General features: G+C 33.7%; 2 protein-coding genes across 2 annotated transcripts; one reads left to right on the top strand and one right to left on the bottom strand.

Annotated features, from left to right (window-relative positions):
• The first annotated feature begins 8,400 nt into the window (after nt 1-8,400).
• LOC105985063 (olfactory receptor 14C36-like) lies at nt 8,401-9,339 on the top strand. Its single transcript, XM_013015474.1, has one exon. It carries the CDS (start codon nt 8,401-8,403, stop codon nt 9,337-9,339), a length of 939 nt encoding a protein of 312 aa, XP_012870928.1.
• A 310-nt stretch (nt 9,340-9,649) lies between these two features.
• On the bottom strand, nt 9,650-16,007 carry LOC105985064 (olfactory receptor 14C36-like). Its single transcript, XM_013015475.1, has 2 exons — nt 15,114-16,007; nt 9,650-9,721 (listed from the first exon to the last, which is right to left on the bottom strand). Exons 1-2 carry the CDS (start codon nt 16,005-16,007, stop codon nt 9,650-9,652), a joined length of 966 nt encoding a protein of 321 aa, XP_012870929.1.
• Between the last annotated feature and the right edge of the window lie 3,019 nt (nt 16,008-19,026).

The following is a 19,026-nucleotide window of genomic DNA, read 5'->3' on the forward strand; positions in this document are numbered from 1 at the left end:
TTCTTATGTCCTGCTAGAGTATCATCTGACTTAACATCTATGTGAGGTTGAAATAGAGCATCTTGTAATGGTATGGGGGTGGGTTTTGGGAAAGATTCCCAACTCTGCATTCAGTGACACCATATTAGAAACCTGGCTTTAGTTCTGGTTAGAGTATTTATATTACAGAAAATTTTAAATCCTACAATATTAGAAATCATACTAATTGCCATAGTTTGTCAGGTGAGATTATTTATCAGCACACCAACACCAAGCATCATTGAACATTTTACAGATAAGTGACTGTGTGTATATGATTGTTTTTATAACTTATACATCATTTTTATGCTTCTTACTGTTATTAAACATTTACCCACATTTTCATTGTCATCAATTAGTTGTCATGGGAGTTCATTTTGACTTCTCCATGTATGCAATCCACTTGGATCACACTACTACATTCACTCTTCTTCATCTCCCATCCCCCTTTCCAAAACCAATCTCCACAAGCTTCATTGTTACATAATTTCACATATGCCTATCATGATTTCACCATATCACCCTCTCAATATTACCAGGACCTCAGACAGACCTGATTTACATCATGTTATTAATTTACTTTATTCAAGGTGAATATTCATTGTTCACAGAGGTTTTACTATGGTATTTCACATATGCTTATGAACTTCTTTAGTTGCTGGACCTTTCACTTAAGGTGAATTTCCCAAAACAGATTGAGTCAAAAGTCTATTGTATTTCTAGCCTGAATTGTTGACCTTTAGGAATAGATTTCATTAAATATTTATGAATTTATTTTTAAAATATTTTGAAAGGGAAATGTGCAAAGAGATGATTTCTGTTCACATCTCTTAATTTAAATTACAGCTAAGCACATTAGTGCACACATAACTTTTAGAGTGTTCTATAGAGAGAATAATTAAGCTTATCTGATAAAGGCTAAGATCAGTATAGACCATTGTCTCTGAGCTCCATGCAGATGCCCTAATTTTCTCTTCAGATGGTTAACTAATATGTTCATTTAGTCTTTGACACACCTCCACAGACAGCACTATTTTCAAGTTCAAGTTTGTGTCCATTCTTGAGTTTTCACTGGTTCCTATTTACCTGTCCTCTGGAGATTAGAGCTTGCTTGAAATCATGTATGGGCAACTTGTTCTCACAGGACAATTAGGACTGTGATTCTAGAGCGTTAACTAGTGTCCCATGTACAGGCCTACATTTTCAATAAAAGATGATGTGATTCACTCATCATTAAACTATCAGAATAAAATTTGCTCATCTTAAGACATTCTTAATCCTCTTTCTGGATAAACCATCTTTAAGTTCTTGATTTGTAGATATTAAGCAGAGGAAGATATTTCCTCATCTCTGAGTTAGGAATAGTCACTAACAGTAAGTACATAATGAATATTGCTGTACCCTTGTTCTATATCTGGTTAACATGAGGATTGCTAGAGATCTGTCTGTTAATTTTGGAATACTATTTTACTAATGTCTAGTTATACAAAGAGGTTCCAAGTCCATAATCAGATTATGAGTACAATACATCTTGTTCAATGTCAACTCTCCACTGTTGTCCTCTTTTGTCCCCTCCCATCCCTACCAATTGCCTTTGTAATCATTGGAATATTGCTTTAAAAATAGACTGAAATCCTTATTTCCTCTATTATTTTATTCTGTTACTCTGATTGTCTTACTATGTATTTTTCAATAATGCTTAAAAAGCATAAGCAAGCAAGAAAAAAATAAGAATTCTCTAGTAACATCATCTGGCATATCATCTGAGGGCAACTTAGCAAGACTCACTGGAAGCCGTCTTTTCATTTAATCTGAATGATGCATAACATTCTAGCAACTTATTCTAAGGAAATAGTCAAAGGTTTATAGATAGATCAAAACATAGAAAGAAATAACTTTCTATAATATTTATTTAAGAGTAACCTCTTTTGGTCTCAGGTGTGTGAGTGTCTAGAATCCTGTAATATCATCAATTTTTAAATTTTCTATCACATTTAAAATAAATTGAATTTAACTATAAAAATAAAATAAATATATCCAAATGGCAGGATGTTTGTCCTCTAATAATATGTTTTATTCCATTGGATAAAAGTATCACATTTTGAGTATCCTTGAATCTTTTGATTGGTGTTTATGTTCTTCACATCTTGAAATTTAGGATCAATGCTGCAGCTAGAATAGGACCCAAGGTACTCTGAGATCATCTCTTAGAATTAAGATGCCTCCATCAGAAAGAATGACACTGACCCATTTGTTAGGAAATGGAAAGTCTTGGAAAAAATTATATTAAGTGAAATAAGCCAGACCCAGAGAAACGTAGGTGGTTTCTTTTTTCTGCAATAATTAGTATATGTCTAGGACAAGCAGAAGAGGTCAAAAGCTTTGTACATAAGACCATATAACCTGATGCTAGGCAAAATGAACCCCAAGATAGGGACACAAGAGATTTTTATCTTTCTTGTTGTGCTTTTTAATGTACTTATAATGGACTATGTGATTTTTTTCTATTCCTTTGTAAGTTCTTTCCCCACAGTATAACCCCTGTTTTCAGTGTATTTGATTCTGGTGTCCTGCATCTTATATATACATTTTTCTAATTTGGGGAGTAAAGGGAAATAGCAAAATGCTGAAATAAGGATACAGGATGACCCATTGTAACAATGAGATGTACAAGACACTATTTTGAAAACGAACTACTTCTTTGCGTGGGCTGTGGATAGGGAGGAGTTGGGAACATGGGGATAAAGAGATGGTAGGGGAAAATCAATGGATCGGCTAACAGTGCTCCATAGGAAATGGACTGATTATCTTGCTCATGTAACTGTAACCTCTCTGTACAGTATCTATCTATCTATCTATCTATCTATCTATCTATCTATCTATCTATCTATCTATCTATCTATCTATCTATCTATCTATCCATTTATCTATCTATCTTTCTATGATGTAGAGTCAGAAGTGAGATTGTTGCATCACAAGGAATTTCCATAATTTTTCTAAAGGATTTATACCAATGTGTTCTCTAGTCGAATAAAGAATTTTTTTCCCTCAAATCCTTTTCAATATTATTTATTTTTGCCAAGTTGATAGTAGTCATCCTAAAACGTGATATAACATGTCCCTGTGTTTGATTTGCATTCCCCTTATTGATAGCCAGACTAGACATGTGTTCTTTAACCTGGTGACTATTTTGCTAAACATAGTTATATATTCCTAGCACAATTCATAGTCTGGTTATATTTCTCATTTGAGATGGAGACATTTGCTTTTGGTATTGTTTATTTTTTTGCGATTAAACCATTTAAAATGTATGGTTCCCAAGTATTTTCTTCCATTCTAGAGTAGTAACTTTACCCTTGGTTTATTCCATTGTTATACCAAAGATTTTTAGTCCCACATATTTCCATTTGTCTAGTTTTACTTTTTTACTTATACTTTTAGGGTCATTAAAATGATGAAAAGACCAATAGGAAGGAGCCTCTCTTGTTTTCCTCTTCAAGTATTGGAGTTCAAGATTTGATGTCTAAGTGTTTAAGCCAATTTGGAGATATTTTATATGTTTTCATTTTGTTTATAATTAAATTTAATTTTATTGAGAAGGTGATATATAAAGGAATTATAGTAATATAACTAAGGAAATGAGTAATGAGTACATTTATTGTATGAAATTAATTTGATTATGCTAATTATAAAAGCCTAATTTGTTCTTTATGTGTATGCAGATCTTTTTCCACCAACAGTATATAATGAAAACACTGTCCATTTTCAAGATATATTATATATATACATATATATATGGCTACTTAGATACATTATTTTCTATGATTGAATAGGTCTATTTTTTGGCATTGAAGCTTGAATCTCAAGGCCTCAGGGGTGCTTGGCTAGCTTGCTCTCTGCTGATGAATTACTACATGAGTCACATTGCTAACTGTCATTTCGATGGTTATTTTGGAATTAGGCTTCCTCAGTCTTTTTTGCCCTAGTTTGCTTGAAAGTTTAATTCTTCTGATTTCAACCCCATTCATTTCTGGATTCTATGAGTGAGCCACCACACATAGCCATACCTTAGGTTTTATAAAACTATCATACAATCTTGATCAATGTAGTTTTTCTCATAATTACCTGAAGTCATCAAATAAGATTATTTCTGTTTTGATTGGATCATGCTCAGTATTATTTTTGTTACAAGGGTTCTTGCTTTCTTAAGCGTTTGGAGAAGTTTTATGTTACAATAAAATGAAGTTCTTTATTCTGTTGTGATCTGAACAAAATATGTTTCCTTCTGTACAAAATTCACTTGCAGTTTTTTTTATTGTGAGCAGGTTTTAAAATGAAATTCTCTTCACATGTATGTTAATAATTCCACATGATTTTTATCCTTTCTACTATTAAAATGCTGATGCACATTGGTTGATATGATTATTGTGAACAAACCTAGCTAAATATATATTATATTTGTTTATGTGTTTTGGTGCTTTGAATCATTGAAATGCATGGTATGCAAATTTTGTTCAGAATTTTTCAAGTAACTTAATTTGATTGCCTTTAAGTAGTTATAAAAATAGATTTCAATACAAGTTAATATTATGTGCACCTTGATTAATGTCATCTTTTTTACTCTTCTTTCCTATCTCTCCCAACCTCATTTTACTTAGTTCCATTTTCTCATATGTTCATTGAATAGTAATACTGCTTTCTTCCACCCTTCCTCTTCCTCTCCATTCACTTGTCTCCTGGGAATGCCTAGACTCTCTTGGATGGAAGAATTGATCAAGAATTTGTTATTGATAGATAGACAAACAGACAGACAGATAGATACATTGTCATTTGCAAAGAAATAGATGGACCTGGAAAAGTTAAGCCATGCTCATAAAGTCCAAAAATGCATGTTTTTTCACAAGTGTGGAAGTTAGATCTGAATTACAAATACATATGCAAAAAACTGGGGTCACATGAACATATAATAAACATATTAACTCATAGTGTATTCAGTGGAGGATTCCAATGGTGTAACTCTTCAGAACCTAAAAGACTGTTTAGAATGTTTGTATCCATGTTTTTAAAAGAACCTGGGCTGTGTTTTATTTTGTTGTGGTATTGTGACCTAACCTTGGCATTTATATGCTGTTAATGTCACTAAAACCAATTGTTAGTATTATTTTATATTTGTTTCATTGAATAATTTGTACTAGTATTAATTATTTCTATATTTTTTTGGAATTTACACATAAAACAATGTGATCCAAGGATATTCTTAGTGTTAAAATTTTTTAGATCCCATCTAAGTGATTTATTATTAGTCTGTTTTTAATTCCTAAATTTTATAATTGAGTTTAATAACTGATATAGTTCTAATAACATCTTCATTCTACATATTGATTTTATTAGCCTGAAATTGTTCATCTCAGGTTATTATGACTCTAGTATTTCTACTAGCAATTTCTTTGGCAAGAGTTGTACTATTTTCTTTTTAAATCATATATATTAACAATAAATATTATTCAGGTTAACTATGAATTATGTCTTTATATTCAGTATGTCTAAGATTTTGACAAATTTTCTTATATCTGCAGACCAAACTTTTAGTATTTCTATGGTTTCTCTTCTTAAATGTAAATTTTGACATAGTTATTATTATTTCATCATAAATCTTAATATTGGATGTAAATTTTTATTGCTTTCTTTTCCTTTAGGTATCAATTTGAGTTGCTCATTTAAAATCTTGATTCTGTCATGTAGGCATTTACTCAAATAATATATCTTCAATAGTAAATTTGATTTCATAATTTTATACATATATATATATCTTTTATCTGCATGTAATTCTATCTTTTCTTTCTATATTCATCATGTCAACTTAAAATCGTGCATTAAAACCAAGCACAGACAGACTACAGTTTCAGGTTTTCCCTCAAATAAGTTAGGATTTGTTTGTAAACATACAAGAAAATACATTGGGAGGTATTTAAATGCATAAAAACGTATTATCTGAAGTATGGTAGATTTAAAGGAGATCTCATTAATAGACCTTATTAATCCAAGAGCAGATATTTAAGACTGACCCAAACCCAATTACGGAGGCATGGCGTTCTCCAACATTTTTAATATATTAGTGCTTCAAGGGCACTTGGTTAAGGAATTGTAATTCCACAGGTGCTTTTGGATGCTACACAGATTTGCTCTGCTTGCTTGTCCATTTATGTTTAAAACAATGTAACAGTAGAAGGCCACAGGTTGTTTTTTTAATTGTGAAAATGCCATACAGAGAGGTTACAATTACATGGACAAGATAGTGAGTACATTTCTTATCAAGCATTGCAGCCTCCTCCTTTGTTTACCCTTCACATCCCTTCCCAGCACCCCTCCACCCCCCCACCCAATCCTCCCCCCACCAGCACCAAAGTTGTAAAGTTCGTTTTCAACATGACAACTTGTACTTCTCATTGTTGCAACGGGTCCACCTGTAGCCTTAAACGACTTGTTTTTCCCCATCTCCTCCACAAATTATACTGACATCAAATATAGAGAAAGCAGGGGTTATACTGTGGGGGAGGGACATACAAAGCAACAAAGAAATAATCTTATAAATACCTTAGAAACAAATGCATGAAAGAAAAAAAAGCATTTAAATACATATCTAAGGGTTCATTTTCCTAATATCACATTATCTGACCATTTCTCCTTGACTCATACATATACTAGATATTGCAAATAAGTGAGTACATTTCTTATCAAGCATTGTTGCCTCCTCCTTTGTTTCCCCTACCATCCCTTCCACTCTCCACCCCCCACCTGCATACCCCCCTACCACACCACACCTCCCCACCCCCATGATGCACAGGGTTTTGAAAATAAGTAATATTAGTATGCCATTAGGGAGCTAGCAAGATATAGCATCACCTTCAGAAAATCATCAAATGAACTATCATATTCTACTATAGATGCTTTCTCTGTAAATGTCTCAGGGTGTCCTTGAATAGAAGGGACATTAAAAGTTAAAAAAATACTCAATATCTAAAAATTCAATTCTCCAGAGCAGACAATTATGTAGAAACATCTTTGAATTCATAAGATAAATGAATACATCCAGGTTACACATGTACAAAGTTCCAGGAACGTAATCACAATTATAAATCAGTCAACAGCAACACATGGCCATATACTGATCTATGTGTCACAGGTAAAGGAAACGACACAGAGGTTTAAGAGCATTAACCTGGACCAGATGTATCAGTCAGTCTAGTAAAGCTTAACAACAGTCAGGAGGAGCAGTGTGAGGTATGGCTTTAGGTGTCAACTGGCCTTGAATCTAGAATTCAGTTATTTAATGAAACACTAATTGATATGGTTTTGTGTTACTATTTTTTTCAATTTTGAGACAAAATAAAAATAAAAAGTATAAGCATATAAACATTGAGTTGTACATGAATGAAATTTATAAAAGGTATAAGCATATAAACATTGAATTGTACATGAACAAAGATTCCCAGATAGTTATATTTTTATATCTTCTGATTTGCAATATTCTCTAAGTATTCCTGTTTCAGATAATTCAATGTATAATTGGAACTGGCTTAAATAAATCAAATTAAATGTCCTTTTACAACTTATGACCTGTGTATTACTGAAGAAACAACATAATCTTGCTTTATAAAAGGTAAATATATCACTGGTCAGCACTGTTCTAACCTTCTTATTCCTTTGCATATTACATCTAATATAATTATGGTGCAAAATTTCTAGGTAAATCAGTGTAACAAAAAGTGAGATTTTTATATACAAAGAGATTTGTAAAATCAAACACTTGTAAGTACCATCAAAGATGTGGTTTAGAATCTCTTTGTGGGCTGGGAAGGTGGCTCAGTGGTAGAGTGCTTGCCTTGCATGCATGAGGCCCTGGGTTCCATTCCTCAGCACTACATAAGCAGAAAAAAAAGCCAGAAGTGGCACTGTTGCTCAAGTGGTAGAGCGCTAGCCTTGAGCTAAAGAGCTGAGAGACAGTGCCCAGGCCCAGAGTTCAACCCCACGACCAGAACCCCCCCACAAAAAATCTCCTTGTATCTACCTGTATGTGAGTGCATATATGCTGGTCCTAAGGTTTGAACTCATGGCCTGGATGTTGTCCCTTAGATTTCATGCTCAAGGTCAGTGCTTTATCATGAAGCCACAGCTATGCTTCTGGATTTTTGTGATCAATTGGAGATAAGAGTCTCATAGACTTCCATGGCTTGTCTAGCTTCCAACTGTGATCTTCAGATTTCAGGCTGCTAAGTAGATCAGAGTACAACAATGCGCCACTAGTGGCTGGCTTAAAATTGCCTTTATCAATAATTTGACTCTCCTTTGTTTTATTTCCAGATGAATGTGCATTCTAAGAGCATGGCCAATTTCAGCACAGTGAGTAAGTTTCTCCTGAAGGGCTTTGCTGAGGTGTGGGAGCTCAGAGTCCTGCTTTCCATAGTGTTCCTACTGATTTACCTGGCCACCCTGTTGGGGAATTTTATTATAATCACTGTCACCACCGTTGACCAGAACCTGCACACACCCATGTACTTCTTCCTCAGGAATTTATCTATCCTGGATATGTGCTACATTTCTGTCACTGTCCCCAATGCATGTATCAACTCCCTCACAAACAACAGGACTATTTCTGTAGCTGGCTGTGCAATGCAGGTATTTTTTGTATTTTTTTGTGCATCTGTGGAGCTGATGTTTCTCACCATCATGGCCCAGGACCGCTATGTGGCCATCTGCCAGCCCCTCCACTACACTGTCATCATGAACCACCAGTTCTGTGTCCAGTCTACAATGGCGTCCCTATTCAGTGGTGTCATCTTTACAGCTGTACAAACTGGTAATACATTCCGGCTGTCCTTCTGCCGGTCCAACGTGGTCAGTAAGTTCTTCTGTGACATCCCCTCTCTGCTAAAACTCTCCTGCTCAGACACTTTTAGCAGTGAACTTTTACTTCTTTTGTCTGCTGTAGGATTTGTTGGTGGTTGCTTTATCTTCATTGTCCTGTCATATGCTCGCATATTTATAACAGTGCTGAAGTTTCCAGTCAAAGAAGAGCGAGGAGGGAAGGCCTTTTCCACCTGTGTGCCTCATTTTCTTGTAGTTTCAGTGTTTCTTGGTAGTGGTTTGGTGGTATACCTAAGACCCTCAAGGAACACCGAAGTGATTCAGGACGTGATTCTATCTGTATTTTATACCATTGTTCCACCATTCTTGAATCCTATCATTTATAGTCTTAGGAACAAACAGATAAAGAAAGCTGTGAGGAAAGTATTAGTAAAATATTTATTCAAAAAACAGTAATACCTAATATGAATTTATTCTCAGATCCTCTGAGTGGCATTTAAAATAGAAGTAAAAGTATTTGGGAGGATAATGGATATTGTTCTGCTTATGTCAAAGCTAGTCCAATAGAGTTGAAGAGAATATCTTACACTTTTTTCATCATTATTTTAATTTATTATTTAATTTTTTTTAAAGAAATTTTTATTAATAATTATTTTAATTATTTAATGGTTTGTTACATGTAAACAAAATCATTTTCAAACGTTAACATTTATTAATATTGGTTGTAAATAATTCACATTGAATATGTATAAAATTTCATTAAAATTTAATAAACATATATCAAAAACAACCTTGAAAAATCAAATAGAAAATAATTACTAAGGCCACATTTCCTGATCTATTCAATTCCATGTAAAATGCTATCAAACTTCAATTAAGTGTTTTCCAAAGTGAAATAATAACTCTAAAAGAAATTAAATCTAAAATATATTTTCCATTGTGAAAACATTTTCTTTTTTGGTCATAGGACTCACAGCGTAGGCATTATCACTGAACTTTTTCACTCAAGGCTAATGACCTACCACACTGAGCCACAGAGACACTTCTGTTTTTCTGGGGATTCATTGAAGTTGAATCCCATGGACTTTCTTGCCTGTGCTGTCTTTCAACCATGATTCTCAGAGCTCAGCCACCTGAGAAGCTAGGATTACAGGCATGAGCCACCTGTGCCTGGATATAAAATTCATTTTTTCCAAAAGCAAAGAATTAACAAAAGTGTGAGGTTTGTCTCTATTTTGAATGCTAACTGAAGGTCTTCTGTGCTACATGGCTGAGTTTGCTTATATTTTTTTAACTACACTCTGATAAATGTCCTAGTATTTTTAAGGAACTGAAGCATTTTGGCAGGCTACAGTTAACATTCTTGCTTTCTTACAGTTAATATTTCTTACTTTCTTCCAATAAATAATTTATATTATTTTTCTGAAAAAATGACAGATCTTGAAATACAAATGAATTCACTGAGTTATATAACTGTAACTCCTCCGTATAACATCTTTACAATAACAATAGATGTGTGTGTGTGTGTGTAGCTTTTGTTTTTATTATAATAAATTATGTTATCTGTGTACTTGTGATCTAAATGTTTTTCCTTTTGTTCTAATCATGTGTAGAAAAGTTGTCACTAAAATATCTGCCTTTCCAACTAAAAACTTAATGTATAATATAAAATATTACTGAAAAAATTTTCTTGCAATTAAAGTCAACAGAAACATTATTAAAATATCAGGGATATAACAAAAGTCATTTTAAAGATAGTTTCTTCAATATTGAGAAAATATTTAATAAATTTTATCGTGATTACATGATTACAAATTTCACAGTACTATGAGATAATGATACTTAAAGTCACAAACCTATGAAGGTTAACTTCATGAGGCCAATTGTCATTATCATGGTTTATAAAGTCTATGAATTTTATAAGCTTTGACAATGCAGCTATTTCTTCCACATCAAGTGGTATGTATGTTTTTTTTTTCCTTTTGCTTAGTGATCACTCTTTCCTCTATCCCTCTCATTTCCTCCCTCCCATTTCTGCCTTTGAGTTGCTTAATTTGTTTTTTTCAATGTCCAGTATAGCTGATGAAAATAATACTCAGCCAAAGTTAAAAACTGTATATACACTCTTAGAAACAAGTAGTAAATAGTAAAATCATAATTTAAATATACCAGGTTCAGCATAATTTGTGTAACACAAAATGTAAGGAAAATCCAGGTGCCAGTAGCACACTCCTGTAATCCTAGCTACCCAGGAGGATGAGATCTGAGATTGTTGATTAGAAGCCAACCTGGTCCATGAGAGTTGTATCTCCAACTAATTACCTAAAAGACAAAGTATAACTGTGGATAACGTGGTAGATCACTCATGTGAGCCAAAAAGCTCAGGTTTAGTACTCAGGTAATAGGTTCAAGAGATGGACAGACACAACAATAGAAAAGATTAAGAATGTAAAGTCTATGTTTCTGAGTGAATAAAAAGCCTCATTCTATTGCTTAAATTTGTTGTCATCAATTCTTATGACTAATTTAGTATTTTATAGAAAAGTTCAACAGGAATCTGATTCTTTTCTCCTCAAACCTCTCAGTTTACATAATGGCTGGCAGGAGAGATGACATAAACAGCCCTGCAGTCACCATGTATTCGAGGTTGACGCTCATGTGCTTCCTCTACTTGACACCTCATGACCGTCCAAAGTGCTTTCTTTCCCTTTTTTTCTAGTGATTTTTTAATTGTTTAGGTGATGTACAGAGGGGATACAGTTACATAAGCAAGACAATAATAGATTTCTTTCTAAACTTGTTATTCCTTCCTTCATTTTTTTCTCCTACTTTTCCTCCCACCAATTACCCTCCCCCCAAGTTGTACAGATCATTTCCACCAAACTGTCTTGTGAATATCACTACTGCATTGGGACCCCCTTGTCCTTTGTCTTACCATTCTGTTGTTCCCCTTTCCTTCCTTAATTCAGATAAACGTATGCACAATACCAGAGTACCAAAATCAAATACAGTTTCTTTTGCATAGATTTATTTATAGAAAGTTCATTTGAAATTATTTTTTAGGAGATAGTAACTATCTCTCATGTTGAAGATGGTTTATGAGGTTATGCCTTGTTTTTTCCTGAGAAGAATTTATGAGAGTAGGAGGTAAATAATGTCTACTCTTATAAAATCTTCAGACATGACTTAATAATGTAGCAGGACATTTTGGAAGTATGTTATATTTGCAAACCTCAGCATAAAATATGTCTTTTTATTATACAAGGGCTTTCTGAAGACTATTATATACAACAGCTTTAAATGGCTCTCTTTAGATAAACTTCTAAAATAGACTATATAAATTTTTCTTTCCCTAAAATTTATATATTGATTAACACAGCTCCAGAAAAGCTAAGAATAAGTATCATTGCATTTCATTCAAACGTAAACAGCAAAAGTTTGACTGTGTAAATACACCCATGGCTGTTCCTGCATAATAAACTAATGTGAACAATCTCCCATTATAGACTATAAATTCTATGATGAATCTAGTATGTACAATAAATCTTACATTTACCAACACACAGAAATACAAACACATGTGTGTATGCTCACAAACATAACTGCTACAAAAAGTTGGAGATCAGATGAATGTATATATACATACTGATAGAAATTAGCAACCACCATGCAACTTGAAAGAGGGAAAATTCCTGTAAATTAATACACCATTTTAATTAGTATCCTTTATTTTTGGTTTGTTTTAGACTATTAAAAATATTGTGTACAGTTTCAGGAAATACAGAAGAGTAATCCTCAAGGTCATGACCCTGGGTTTTATTTAGGAGGTATTTTCTTACTATGTTTACTGTGCAGCTTTCAAACAAGTTCTAGACATGCACACTTCCATTTCATATACCACATGCTCTAATCTGTGTAAGGTAGGGCTTGTCTCTATTACGCATTGGAGCTTTTTTTTTTAATTGTGAAAATACCGTACAGAGGGGTTACAATTACATGGGCAAGGTAATGAGCACATTTCTTATCAAGCATTGCTGCCTCCTCCTTTGTTTCTCCTTCCCATCTCTTCCCATCTCCCACACACACACCCCTATCCCCTCCACCTCCAGCCAAAGAGTTACGTTTTGTAATTCGCTAGCATTGGTAGGTTTTTATACAAACGTCAGTTGATCAATGGCTGGTAAGGCCTATTGGCAAGATGGGTGTCTCCTTCAGTTGTTTTATTTCCATTTACTATTTCCAGTCTATTATTCCTACTGAGAACTCCCTCCTATGGGGGCTCTGGAAATCCAGGAAATTTGTATTTTATACTACTCACATTTTTCAGGGGATTTTTTTCAACACAGGGCTGGTTAAAAGTCCAAGTTATATTGTTTATACATAGCATTTAATTGGAGATGATCTATAATATTAACATCACAGTGACACTCATCTTTCTTTACTTTTCAACAATACTAGACAAGTTTTCTCCAACTAAGTTATGTCGCTAATCCTTTAAGGATTTATAATTTTATTTTTACATAAAACTGATAGCAAATCAAATTTTTACTTGAATTTCTTGTTTTAGTGTTGATTTTTGTATGTTTTTTATTGTAAATATACTGTACAGAAGGGTTAAAGTTACATTAGCAAGGTAATCAGTACATTTCCTATTGAGCATTGTTGCCTCCTTCTTTGTTTTTCCCCTACCATCCCTTCCCTCCCACCTTCACAACTACCCCCCCCACCAAAGTTGTAAAGTTTGTTTTCAACATAGTGTTTTATGCATTTCATGGTTACAATGGGTCGACCTGTATCCCTATTTAAGCATTTTGTGTTTTCCCTTCCCCTCCACAAATTAGAGAAGTATATATACAAGATGCAGGGCGCCGACATCAAATACAGTGAAAATAGGGGTTATACCATGGAGGGAGAAACATACAAAGGAACAAATATCACATGGTACATTATAAATGCATTAGAAACAATAGCAAGAAAGGAAAAAAATTTTGTCCATATCTGGGGTTCATTTCACTTAGATTACTCTCTTAGTATCTGTTTTGTCTACAAGAGTATTTTTATATGAGATTAATATTATATGCATAACTGCTTCACATTGACTTGAATAAATCAAATAATGTGTTCCTCAGGTACTGTAAGTTAATATCACAACAACCAAATGCAAATGAATGATGCACATACTTATTATACATTTTAGCAATATTAAGGCAATGTGTTTTTTAAACTATTTTTATTCTACAAAAACAATCAGGATTTTAAAAACATGTATGCTTGAAGGGAGGAAAATGCTAATTTCTCTAATTTATAATATAATTGATATTTGTATCAATTTCATAGAATATACTCCATATTATTCATAATAAAATATTATTGCTTGTAAGTATTTACTCACTTATTAGATGCTAAATGATAAGGCTGTTGCAAAATAGTTAAGATTACTACTTTGAGCTCTTTATGCATTCTCAGTATTACTATTGAAATCAGTGTGGAAGTTATTCAATAAATTAAAAAAACAACTATGTTCTAACTCTACCATATCACTCCTGGGCACTTATCTGAAGAAGTGGAATTGTATCCAACAGAGATGCTTGCATAGCAATATTTATTGCAGTATTATTCACAAGTGCCACATTAGGAACATATTACAGATAGATGGATTGAAAATATGTAATATATACAAAGTGAAGTAGCTATCATTTAGACAGAAAGGATGAGAATATACTGCTTTCAGACAAAACAATGAATCTAGAGATTTTCATATTCAGTGAAATTTGATATCATCAGATGGAGAAATGTCACATTTTCCATTACATGTGAAATTTAGACCTAAAACAACATAAAACCAAAGCAAACAAAAGAAAACAAAGCAAAAATAATGACTTGTACGTAAAAGAGTTTGAAGAAACCAGTAGAATAGAAGAAGAAAGGAGAGGGTAACAGGGGTGACCCTAATCATACTATGTCATATATAGATATAGATATAGATATATATAGATATATATAAATGGGAGAAGAGAGGGGGAATTACAAAAACATTATATGTTTGAATGCTCACTACAAAATAAACCTTGTTAATAAATTTTAAAACTGGATTACTCAATGTGATATGATACACTGAACCCAAGGGTGAATTATTTTAAAATTAAACCCTTAGTGATATATCATAATAAATCCACAGCAAATCCTTATCATACTCTTGAATGAAACTTTCCTAATATTACTTTCCCCACTGCCTGTTTTATCTGCTTATTTCTAAGACTATAAATGATAGGATTCAAGAATGGAGGGACAATTGTATAGAACATAGAAACAATAATGTCCTGGACTACTTTAGAGATTACTGGAGGTTTTAGGTACACGTAGGTACCAGAGCTAAGAAACACAGATAACACAAGAATGTGGGGGACACAGGTGGAAAAGGCCTTTCCTCGCTCTTCCTTTACTGGGAACTTCAGGACAGTAGAAAATACGCGTACATATGACATGACAATTAAGGTAAAGCATCCACCAGCTATGATCACGGCAGAAAGAAAGATCAAAACTTTGTTGCTCCAGGTGTCTGAGCAGGACAGCCTTAATAGAGAAGGGATATCACAGAAGAACTGAGGGACAGCGTTGGAATGACAGAACGACAGCCGGAATGTGTTGCCAGTGTGAAGAGCTGAATATGGGAGACCACTGAGCAGGAAAATCAGTGTGGCCTGGACACAGAACTGTTGGTTCATGATGACAGGGTAGTGAAGAGGCCGGCAAATGGCCACATAGCGGTCCTGGGCCATGATAGTGAGGAACATAGTTTCTACGTATGCAAAATAAAGAACCAGAAAAATCTGAGTTGCACAGCCAGCCACAGAGATGGCCCTGTTGTCAGTGAGAGAATTGATACAGGCACTGGGGACAGTGACAGAAATGTAGCACATGTCCACAATGGACAGATTTCTGAGGAAGAAGTACATGGGTGTGTGCAGGTTCTGGTCAATGGTGGTAACAGTGATGATGATCAGATTCCCTAACAGGGTGGCCAAGTACATCATCAGGAACAACATAGAGAGCAGGAGTCTGAGCTCCCACACCTCAGCAAAGCCCTCCAGGAGAAACTCAGTCACCATGCTGACATTGGCCATGCTCTGAAAAAATGCTGATTTTTCTGGAAAACAGAAGCATAGAGAAGAATCAAATCATTAAAAGAAATGAGTCTGAGCACTTTTTTGATGCTGTTTATCTGTACAACTGGCCTTCGTGTATCTATCTTGTACGTTTTTCCCCACTGTAAGTGATAAACACACAAGTGCCAAAGAAGTGGAACACTCTAAGACCATTGGAGATGTTAGTCACTGTTACTCGGTTTCCTTAAAATTTTCCAGCCCAGTAGTTTTGTTGCCTTGAGGAAAATTAAATTGATTAATATGTGCCTAATTCCTCTTAGAAATTATCTGGAAAATCAATGATTTGATAAAATATATACATTCTAGATTAAAAGTAAGATAATATATTCCTTTATAGCCTCCTAAACCTTTGATTCTTGCACCAAGACAGCTGAAACCTAGATCAATTAGGAAGAATATATTGGAAGAAAACAAACTGCTACTTTCAGGATCTATATCTCTCAAAAGGAAACACATATAAAAAAGGATATCACAAAATAAGAAAGTTATGACTGCAGAGAAAATTTGTCAAGGAAAACCAAGTGTGACTTACCAAGCGACAGACTCCATTACCAATTCTTTCCCATTGACCAAATCATCTGGCTCATTAAACATGATTTTCCAGGAGAAGTTGAATGATGTTGTCCAAGTGGATACTAAAGGACACTAAACAACAAATCACCAACATATACAATTGCAAATATTACAGGTAAAATTAATATACAGATACAAGATACTATAATATTGCAATGAAAGTGCACAAAATACTTTTAACCCCAGTATTTCCAAGTAATAAGCATGCTAGGCACTGGTAGCTCTCACCTGTCATCTTAGATACACAGGAGGCTGGAGGCTGCGATCTAAGGATCGAGGTCTAAAGCCAGCCCCTGCAAGAAAGTCTTTTACACTATCATCTCCAATTAACTACTAAAAAGCTAAAAATGGAGCTGTAGTTCAAATCTTAGAGCACCAGCCTTGAGCAAAACATCTCTGGGACAGTGTCCAGGCCCTAGGACCAGCACACACACACACGCCCGCACACACACACACACACACACACACACACACACACACGTACTAAGAAAAACATTAAGTTTTACTGTGACTACAAAGCTATGAATGGGTACCCATCTAAAATAAGTTAATTCTTAAATTTATAAAAAGAAATACGGTGGGTTAAAGTGTTCAAAATTTTAAGATAATTAAAGATAAGCTGTCATCAGTTCACTAAAATATATGCTAAAAACATCTATGAATTTCTGATAACAGTCTTAAAAGATTATATGGCAAATATAAAACTATACAGAAAAAATATTCAAAACATATTAGCCTGAGAAATTATAAAATCGGAAATCAGAACAAAACAATTATATAGAGGTCAAATTAATTACAATGAAAAATAAGCATCAAAAACCATAATTTCAATGTACTTAGTAGATTTATTAATTGTATTTTATTTTATTAACCAAAAATTCTAACAGCCTCTCAATTCATGTAAACTTAAAATAACTTACTGATAATAAAGAGAGTTGATTTACAGAAACTCTAGATAATTTACAAAAATATTGAGAGTTTCGCTGTGTATGTGATAAGCAGAAAATAACTACCAAAGAGATAGAGAGAGAGGATTTTCATATGATTTATTGGTAGCACAATTAAAAAAAATGAAACATGTTCAGCTACATCTGGCTGCTAATACCCACTCAGAGGCAAAGAGTTGAAGTCCTGTGTAACTAGCTTATTATTACTAATAGATGGAATATCATTAAAAAGAAAGTACACAATGAAGCAGAAATGGGCAACATTTTGGAAGGATAGAGATTAACTTGAGAAGACCTATTTTAATTGAGCAACAATTTGTGTTTTCCCTTAATATCATACTGAATCACTTCATATTTATAAAATTAGAAATATAAATCTGTTATAGGATAACCTTAATAGGATTTCAATTTGCATAAATAAAATTAGAAAATGAGACATTAAAACTGATGCAAAGAATTAACCTGATCACAGGAATAAGAATAACAATTACCTGATAAGAAATTAAAAAAAAACAAAATAAATAAATGTTGAGAAGCATACAACAACCTATTAAGATTGAAGAAAAAACAAATTCAGCAAAAACTAATAATAAATATAAATATTGATTTAGCAATTATAAACACCCTAACAAAGAATTCAGGAACATATGAAGCAACAAGAAAGTTCAAATAAAATTTGGAGAAAGAAGTATTATTTTCTTAAAATAATTCTAATTAAAGGAACATAACAAGTAAACTTGAATGAATAAAAATTAGTTAATAAATTGAATAGTTTGTGATCATTTGGGTAAATGCCCAAAAGTGGGATTGCTAGGTCATAGGGGAGCTGAATGTAGAGTCTTTTGAGGAACCTCCATACTGCTTTCTAAAGTAGATGAACAATTTTACACTCCTACCAACAATACAGCTAAGATATGGAACCAACCCAGATGCCCCTCAGTAGATTAATGGATCAAGAAAATGGGGTATATATACACAAAGGAATTCTATGCCTTCATCAGAAAGAATGACATTGCCCCATTTGTTAGGAAATGGGAAGACTTGGAAAAACTTATATTAAGTGAAGTAAGCCAGGTTGAAAGAAACATAGGTCCCATGGTTTTCCTTATTTGCAATAACTCAAATATATCTGAGACAAGCAGAGAAGTTCAGATAAGTTGATGTTAAGTGAAATGAACCCCAAGGTAAGTATTCAAATGTTGTTTCTTTCATGCCATTGTTTCTAATACATTAATAAGATTATTTCTTTGTTGCTTTGTATGTCCCTCCTCCACGGTATAACCCCTGTTTTCACTGTATTTGATGCTGGTATAATTTGTGGAGGGGAATGGAAAAAAAACGTTTAAATAGGGATACAGGTGGACCCATTGCAACAATGAGACGTACAAGTCATTATGTCGAAAACGAACTTTACAACTTTGGTGGAGGGGAGGAGGGTTGGGTGGGGGGATGGGGGG

The sequence above is a fragment of the Dipodomys ordii genome, unplaced genomic scaffold (genome assembly GCF_000151885.1).
Source record: "Dipodomys ordii isolate 6190 unplaced genomic scaffold, Dord_2.0 Scaffold27, whole genome shotgun sequence".
Taxonomy (NCBI): domain Eukaryota; kingdom Metazoa; phylum Chordata; class Mammalia; order Rodentia; family Heteromyidae; genus Dipodomys; species Dipodomys ordii.

Excerpts from the sequence above, each read along its gene's own strand:
- LOC105985063 (XM_013015474.1), top strand. The coding sequence starts at position 8,401 with ATGGCCAATTTCAGCACAGTGAGTAAGTTTCTCCTGAAGGGCTTTGCT.
- LOC105985064 (XM_013015475.1), bottom strand. The coding sequence starts at position 16,007 with ATGGCCAATGTCAGCATGGTGACTGAGTTTCTCCTGGAGGGCTTTGCT. Across the intron at positions 9,722-15,113 it reads ATAAGCAGATAAAACAGGCA|ATCAGGAAATGTGGCCTTAG; the intron begins GTGGGGAAAGTA and ends GGAATTGAATAG.